The following is a 9,044-nucleotide window of genomic DNA, read 5'->3' on the forward strand; positions in this document are numbered from 1 at the left end:
GGTACTCTGTTCTACTGGCGAAAGAGGACGATCCCTTATCTCTAGACTTGGAATCGACCTTCCTCTTCTCTTGGTTCAACTTCTTCTGATCGATCTGCTTCTCAGGTCGCCAGTTTTGGTTCGGAGGAGCTCTTGCCCATCAATGACCTTCTTCGCCTTCTGCAGGACTTCGGCGAAGGTGGCTGGAGCCTCCTCTCCAAGTTTTACTGTTAAGGTCTCATCGGCCAGGCCGGTGAGGAAGTAGCACATGGCCGAATCATCGGAGCAGTACGCGACCTTCAACTGCTCCTCCTGGAACCTCGTGACATACTCTTCCGGCTCCCGAGAGGCTTTCTTCTTCTTATCAGTGAGGTGCTTTCTAAGATCGTTGTCTCGCAAGCTGTAATCCACTCCTTCAACGTTGGGAATGGGCTCGCGGTCGCCAGGTTGGATGGATGGAGCTCCCTTTTCATCAGGTGCGCCGGGCCCCTAGAGGGAGATGCAGTTCGGTTAGCACGCATTGCTTCGGCGTACATTTCTTCCATTGTGCGCAATCGATGGCGCATATCATCCAACTCGCGCTGGAGAGTAGACAAAGCTTCAGGGTCTGCTGCCTGGTTGGCCCTTTGGAAGGTCTTTCTCGAGGTCCCTCCTTGGCCTCGGTTGGCCTTTGAGGGTTTCAGATGAGCAGGGGGTAACTCTTGGTTCGCATGGTGGGCAGATCTACGCGGCAGATGTCCCTCTTGTCCTGCTCGGACCTGGTCCTCGACTATTCTTGCGTCGAGATCTCGCTAAGTGCCATTATCAGTGTTCATACCCCTCCGTTCTGTTGTATTAACAGAGCTTGCCAGATGCACCATTGTTGCGTATATTTTCTAAACCGGGATGACTTAGGATGTCCCTTCCCACAGACAGCGCCAAATGTTTATGCAGGAATTTGCCCAACGGTTCTTCACGAATCGAGCTCGAACCCGGTCTCCGGTTCTGACCTGAACACTATAGTGGACCTGCACAAGAGGGTAAGCACTCCGACGCTCAAGTCAGTATAGATCAGACTCCTTACTTAGTTCGAGGTAAGATTCGATACCCGAGCGTCAAATGAAGTCCTCTATTTATAGCTGATGGATCCGACAGCACACACGACCGACGGTTACGTGTCTTTTCTCATATCGGACCTGTCGGGTTCCGAGCAGGTCGGACCCCAGTCAGGTCGAACCTTGGTGCCCATACTTAGTCTTTTGTAGCGGGCGAACCCGGTCTCCTCGGCGGGGCCAAGGTGGACCTAAGCAATCCTTTTTCTTATTTAGTTTCTTCAAACACTAATAAGGGTCCTCCACGTGTCTTGGGTATGTCAACCCCCAAAAATAATTATTAATAAGAAAAACACTAATATGATAATATACATAATCATCAAGACCTAGATAAGAAAATGATGTAAAAAGCAAAATCCATATGAGAGAATGGGAGAAAGAAAAACTAAAAATACAGAAGTTATTTGCTCGTTCAAGAGGTATCTAAAGAGGTAGAATACCAAGGGTCACACGAGTGTTACCTACATAAGAATTATAGAAATTATATAGAGTAGCAAATCTTTTAAAATTAAATAAATTAATGGGTGTGATCATATTGACGGTGGTCCGTTTAATCTTTTTATTTTTTTTAACATAATAGATAAATTTGAGAATTCATTTACTAATTCAATTTTCTAATTTCAAAATGTAAAATGCAAATATTAATTTTGATGTTAATGTGTGGGACGTATGTGTGCCATGGATCGACCCGAGCATTATTTTGCTTTGGCAACAAAAAATAGTTTTGTAGCAATCAGAAACAGATTTTCGAGAAATTTGACCATATTGAATCCAAATGAAACTTGTCCGTACACAAAATTACATATCTACCCTAAAAGAAATTTTTTTTTTTTGTTAGATTTTAGAAGTTGCAATCACGATTGCGATATAGAGATTTTTGAAATTCCCATGACTAATTTCCTCTCCATAGCAGTCTTCCTTCTTCTTGTTCTCTCTTTTTTAAGGAATAGTTTTGGTAACTGAATTTAGATAAAATCTCCAGAATTTTCTAGTTGTTGGGGGTTTTGAATTCTAGTTGAATAAAAAGAAAGAAAGTGTAGATAAAAAAAAGGAGCAAGAATGAGGGTAGGAGAGAAGAAGAACGAAGAGCTAGAGTGTGACCTAAATTGCTTATTACTTATGCGTGATAAGATCTGTTAGAAAAATTTAGGATAAAATACACTTTTAGTCAAATGGAAAGTTGACGTGACAATGGACAACGGAATTTGATGGGAGAGCTAATAAGGTAAAAAGAAAAAAAAAGAAAGGAATGTAGTGCTAAAAGAAAAAGAGGAGAAAAACATGAGAATTGGAGATTGATATTTTGATGGGAGAGCAGCAGTTATAAACAAAGCTAAGAAAAGTTGGAAATGGGAGACTTGAACAACAGAACATAATACTCACCTCCACAATTTGATGGGAGAGCAGCAGTTATTTTTGTTCATTTCTTTGACGTGGATGCCGTATTTAATAGGTTGCTGACATACAAACCTATTGTTTGGGGTGGTGGAGGAGAGGAGACCGAACATGATTAGTATGGATCTGTTCGAGAATAAAGTATTGCTCGGTCGGAGAGAGTTTTACCTTATCACGGGCCTAAAATGAGCAGGGAATCCTATTAGGAAAGATAGTCCTTATACGAGGCATAGAAGTTTGTATTTGATGATAACTGACTCTTAGTGACCTTAAGGACTAAAAATGTCCCTTTTGAACGTTTGAGATCAAATAGATATTTACAGCAGCTTCAGATGAAAGGAAAATAGGGGTATTAAGACAATGAATTTCCTGAGAATCGAAATAGAAAACTACTTCAACTAGTGAAAATGAAAGAGGAAAAAGGGAGAAATATGCTATATAAAAGGTACACAATAATGAATTGTTTTGTGGTCGATGTACTCTTTTTTCAGCTCAAACTTCAAGAACCAATAATGTATTTTGCGTTTTTTTTTCATTTAGAATCGAAATTGCTTCAAAACTTTGAACTTACACAAATTTGTAATCCATACGAGAGTTCGTGGTTTCTTATCATCTGAGTGCCTATCCGTATTCTCAAATTTGAATCTCCTAGAAATGTCTTACTTATAATTCATCCCAAACAGCAACATCTTCACATATTTTGATGATGTTCCTTTTTTTCGTAATCATTCTCCTTATGATTTATACTTGATCCAAAATAACTTAAAGTACATTTTTCTTAGTTATTTTCGTCACATCAAAAGAGTACAAATATTATTCTGAGATCACTAGAAAAATGTACACATGTATGAATATTAGTTTCTTTGAAAATCAATCTTTTCTCACATAGTCCCAAATTAAGGGGGAGAATATGAGGGAATTTGAGCCATTGAAAGTTGATTCTATCTGTGTCACAACCATTACTTCCATGTTTTTGAGCCCAATTAGTCTATTGTTTCTAAGCCTATTGTTTAATTCTGAACTTGAAATCCCACAAAAACGAACACTTGTTGTTTACACAACAAGAAATTAGTGGCTACCTCACAAGACTTAGAATGTCAACCAGTTGGACTAGATTCATAATCTATAAGTCCTTTGATCGAGGATTTAGTCATCCAGTTGAAACATATATGACAAATAGAAAACTTTTTTCTTATCAAGCTTTTGTGACTCAATTGGACAGTATACAAATTACACAGGCTATTCAGGATGCCCTTAAAAGACCAAAAGTTAATAAAGGTCGTGGATGAAGAGAGAAAAAGAGCAGAGTGAAGAAGTGCAACGTAGTCTAAAAATAATATAAAATTATTAAAAATTACCAACTCATTTATAAGGACTATTTTGCCCTCTTTCATTTAGAATTGAAAACGCATCCAAACTTTTAACTCACAAAAAAATTTCTAATCCGTATGAGAGGTAGTGGTTTCACTCTCATGATATAGAAGTACATTATTGAAACATGTACATAATTCACGGCATGAAATGACATATACCTACGAAATTTTATAGGGAACAATTGATATTGCTATGTAAAAAAAATACAAATACAAATTGCTTCCTATTATATAAAATTTAAACAATTAAATCGATTATGAAGTTGATGGAGAATTAGCAGCAGCCGATTCAGCATATGCACCAGGGTTTTGCTTTCAAAAAATAGTAGGTTTCACATTTAGACATTAACACGTAATTGGTCCTTCCTGTTTCTATTGTAAGTAAGGTCAATATCGGCTACCTCTATACCTTCACATGGATGACCTTGACTATAAACAAGTTTGACTGGACCTGGAGTAGCAGAAGTGCCTTTGATATTTTTAATGGTAACTTTTGAGATCTCAATCTTTGGACTTGAAAAATACAAAAACGAACATTATAATATAAATAAACTTTAAAGTTAATTAATAATAAACTGAAAAACGTGAGAATGAAACACATACCTTTTTTCTCGCAGTGATTGTGTGGACAATATTGTTGGTCTATAAAGACAGGATAACTAACGTTAACCATTTAATATCTTCAAAATGCGTGTTAGTAACCCTACTAGGGCTCGGAGTACCAAGTCATGTTTTGATCCTAACACCGTGGAAGTATTATTTAATTTGCACTTTTTTACTATAACTCCTTCCACAATCTCTTCACCTTCGAACTTTCTCAAAATTCCTATGCTAATGTCATTTTCTGGTCCACAAGTGACATATGTTACCGTTATTTATTTGCTTGTGTCTCCTATAGACACAATCATCTCCAGTTCCAATGTTGGAGATGATGATGTTAATCCCAGTGGAACAAACTATGTGAATTCCATGAGTGTTTGGACTGTCCTCTGGTGCAGTAATTGTGAAATGGTCGAAGGTAACGATATTGCAACCCAAGACATTGACATGGAAATTCTTGTTGTTCAATGATGTTGTACCCTTCACTATTGAGCTATTAATGAAGTTGAACCTAAACCTCCGGTGAACAATAAAAACACGTTAAAATTAAAGATAAGATGATGCGAATGAAATAGAATATTATTGTAATTATTGAAGAAGGTAAGCTTACGATGGGAAGCATGGTACACTTTTTGTTTACGTGGCAATCATTCTATTTCCAACTTTCTTTTCCTTGTGCATCATAAACTCCACTGCCCGACAATGTTAAGTGATTAACATTTTCAATAGTAAGTCATCCATCTCCTTTTGTTAGAATGGGAGCCTTCAACGTTCCTTGGAGTTCAATCTCAACTGGACTCTTGCAAGGGTCTTTGATGTTAACTTCGCCTAAATTATACTCTCCCTTCAAACTTTTACCGGATGCGATTATTTGAGTTGATATGTCTCTTTGAGAAAAGTTGTATGTATGGCATATGGGTATTGCTCTCCATGTGAATAAAAGATCATAACATATGCAAGATTAAGACTAAATAAACATATAATAATCACTCTAGTGATGTGGCTTCAATTTCATTAATGGTCTTAATAGGAAACTAGAAGACATATTGTTTGTCTAGTCTTATACAAACTTATTATATGTGATACATATAATCACATGAATGATTATGATCAAATCATTGGTAACTTTTACAAATTGGACCCTATTAATAGCATTATCAAGATACGGCACCTAATTTCTTCCATAAACTGTAAGATTTATAGATTACTACTTGAACATAATTCTTTGTATGTCATCTATATATCATTCGAGATTACATGAATGACCTTCAATTTTCATAAAGTGAATAATTCAAATTATACATTAAAATAATGAAATTATTTCCTTGATATATTACGAGGCTCTAGAATATAAATCCTAACACAAATAACTTCTTAATGTTACACAATATTAAAATTAATTTATAAATTGATGATGTAATGTCATTTAATTTTATGAAATAAGCGTATCACTAACCTAAGAAAAAAAGAACCTACTCATTCCATATCGCTCAACGCATAGTAAATTCGTTGACTTGAAATTATTGTTTGCTATAGAAAATTGACTAGTAAAGGAATTGGCATACCATGTGAGAATAGCTTCCCCTAAAAATAATTAAGAATGTGCTACCTCAAGTCAGAACAACGTTTCTTATCAACTTGAGCAGAATTCATAATCTAAATCTGACTGGTGAGAAAATATTACTTCTATGGATCCTTTTAGATGAAATTAATGAGTTAAGGTTGTACTAGTCCATTCGAAAAATAGATGACATATATAAAATTACTTCTCTCTTATCAAGCTTTTGTGACTCGGTTGGATAGTATTAGAACTACACAAATTATTCAAGATGCACTTAATTGATCTCATGTTAACGAAGGTCGTGGATGAAGAGAAGAAACGAGCGAAGGAAGAAGTGCCACAAAATCTAAAAAGAATATAAAATATGGTAAAAATTTTCCAACCCATATGAATGGAGTATTTTGTCCTTTTTCATTTAGAATTGGAATTGCTTCCAAACATTGAATTCAAAAAAATTTCTAACCCCATGAGAGTTATGGTTTCACTCTCATGATACATGATATAGAAATACATTATTGAAACCATGCACATAATTCACGACATGAAATGAAATATACCTACAAAATTTTAGGAGGAAAAAATGATAATGCTACGTAAAAAAAGATACAAATTGCTTTCTATATATAAAAGTCTCACAATGAAATTGATTACGGAGTTGATGGAGAATTAGCAGCGGCCGGTTTAGCACATGCACGAGGGTTTTGCTTTCCAGAAATAGTAGGTTTCACATTTAGACATTCAGACATAATTGGTCCTTCCTTTCCATTATAAGTAAGATCAATATCAGCTACCTCTACACCTTCACATGGATGACTTTGGCTGCAAACAAGTTTGACTGCAACTGGAGTAGCAGAAGTGCCTTTGATATTTTTAATGGTAACTTTTGAGATCTTAATCTTTGATGGACTCTAGAGATACAAAAAAAAAAAACATTATAATATAGATCAACTTTAAAGTTAATGATAAACTGAAAATGTGAGAATGAAACATGTACCGTTTTCTTGCAGTGATTGTGTGGACAATATTCTTGGTCTATATAGACAGGATTGCTAACGTTAACCATTTCAATATCTTCAAAATGCATGTCGGTGACACTACCAGTGCCAGGAGTACCAGGCCATGTTTTGATCCTAACACCGTTGGAAGTATTAATTAATTTGCACTTTTTTACTGTAACTCCTTCCACGTTCTCTTCACCTTCAAACTTTCCCAAACTTCCTATGCTAATGCCATGTCCTGGTCCACAAGTGACATCTGTGACTGTTATTTGTTTGCTTGTGTCTCCTATAGACACACAATCATCTCCAGTTCCTATGTTGGAGCTGATGATGTTAATCCCGGTGGAACGACCTATGTGAATTCCATCAGTGTTTGGACTGTCCTCTGGTGCAGTAATTGTGAAATGGTCGAAGGTAACATTATTGCAACCCATGACATTAACATGGAAGTTCTTGCTGTTCAATGAAGTTATGCCCTTTACTATTGAGTGGTTAACGAAGTTGAACCTAAAACTCTGGTGAACCATAAAAAAATGTTAAAATTACTCATAATAAGATGATGTGAAGGGAATATAATTGTATTGTAATTATTGAAGAAGGTAAGCTTACGATGGGAAGCATGGTACACTTTTTGTTTACGTGGCAATCATTCAATTTCCAACTTTCTTTCCCTTGGGCATCATAAACTCCACTGCCCGACAATGTTAAGTAATTAACATTTCCGATAGTAAGCCATCCATCTGTTTTTGTTACAATTGGAGCCTTTAACGTTCCTTGGAGTTCAATCTCAATTGGACTCTTGCAAGGGCCTTTGACGTTGACTTCACCTAAATTATACTCTCCTTTTGGAATCGATATTTTAGTTGCAGCGGTGGATCCACATGCTTGCGTCCATGCACTTGTGAAAGCTTGAGTAATATCACCCTTAGGCTTAGCACCCAACTTCGTGAGATCTAAAACACCGCCTCCGCCGCCGGCAGCAGCAGCACCACCAGTTTTAGCTTTACCTAGAAACGCCAATTGCAACAATAACACCAATTGTAATAGCACGAACTTCGATCTCGATCCCAATCCCATCCTTTTTCCTTTTCTTTTTAAATTTTTTTGGGGTTAGATTCTTTTTTAACTTTAAAATGGGTACCGATGTCCATTCATCCAAACCGTCTTTATATACAAGAAAAAACTCAATTCTTATTACCTAAATTTGTCCAATATGTTTTAGAGGTTATACCGTAAAACTTGCTTGTTTTCGGATCCTATTCTTAAGTTTTTCTCTCTACCTTCTAGAATGAATGGAATAACTACTTCTCCCTTAAATTTATGTGCCTATTAATGCTCACTAAACAACAAGTGGCCAATACAATTAATTTTGGTTGAAAATCACCATTGTAAACAAGTGGGAAAAAAAACTATTACTTTACTGGAAATTGATAAAAAGTGTGTATATTTATGTGCGGGTAAACATTTTTTTTTAAATAATTTCACGAGATGATAAATAATACCGAAACTACAATTTGCATCCCACGAGAATGTAAAATATTATATTCGCAAACATTGGTAAAGTTGATCAAAAAGAAAGGTTCATAATATATTTTTTGAATTAAATTTGTATTTTTAAATTAAAAATAAAAAATATGATATCTTAAGTATTATCTAAAGCCCAATGTTAATATTGTCCAAATAAAAGATTTTGTCTCTAGACTTTTACCATTAAGATAACACCCTAAATCTTATAATTAATTTTTTAAATAAATTGAAAAAACAATTTTTTTATATTCAATATTCTTGGATTGAAATGGTCAGCATTATCGTGTGAATTCATATTATTCAGTTTAATGTGCTTTTATACTTTTTATTTTTAAAAATTATTTAATTGTTACATCTTTAATATTTTGAAATTCTAAAATCATAAATATAAAGAATTAAGCTAACATGAGTAGTCTTCAAGAGAAATAAGCCAATACGAATTTAATTCAAGTGTAATTGACACATGTCTCTAACCAACAGATCATAAATTCGAATCTCTTACTCTATTTATTATACTAAA

The 9,044-nt window shown here is 35.3% G+C and overlaps 1 protein-coding gene and 1 pseudogene across 1 annotated transcript; both read right to left on the reverse strand.

Moving 5' to 3' along the window:
* Positions 1–4,093: 4,093 nt before the first annotated feature.
* Positions 4,094–6,091, reverse strand: LOC148212882 (exopolygalacturonase-like; annotated as a pseudogene).
* Positions 6,092–6,472: 381 nt separating this feature from the next.
* On the reverse strand, positions 6,473–8,133 carry LOC148212883 (exopolygalacturonase-like). Its single transcript, XM_088121020.1, has 3 exons — positions 7,607–8,133; positions 6,994–7,512; positions 6,473–6,907 (listed from the first exon to the last, which is right to left on the reverse strand). The coding sequence occupies exons 1-3, from the start codon at positions 8,072–8,074 to the stop codon at positions 6,647–6,649; spliced, it is 1,248 nt and encodes a 415-aa protein (XP_087977146.1). The 5' UTR covers positions 8,075–8,133; the 3' UTR covers positions 6,473–6,646.
* Positions 8,134–9,044: the final 911 nt, after the last annotated feature.

This window comes from Momordica charantia (assembly GCF_013281855.1).
Source record: "Momordica charantia cultivar OHB3-1 chromosome 2 unlocalized genomic scaffold, Mcharantia_2.0 BLBB01000002.1, whole genome shotgun sequence".
Classification (NCBI taxonomy): Eukaryota; Viridiplantae; Streptophyta; class Magnoliopsida; order Cucurbitales; family Cucurbitaceae; genus Momordica; species Momordica charantia.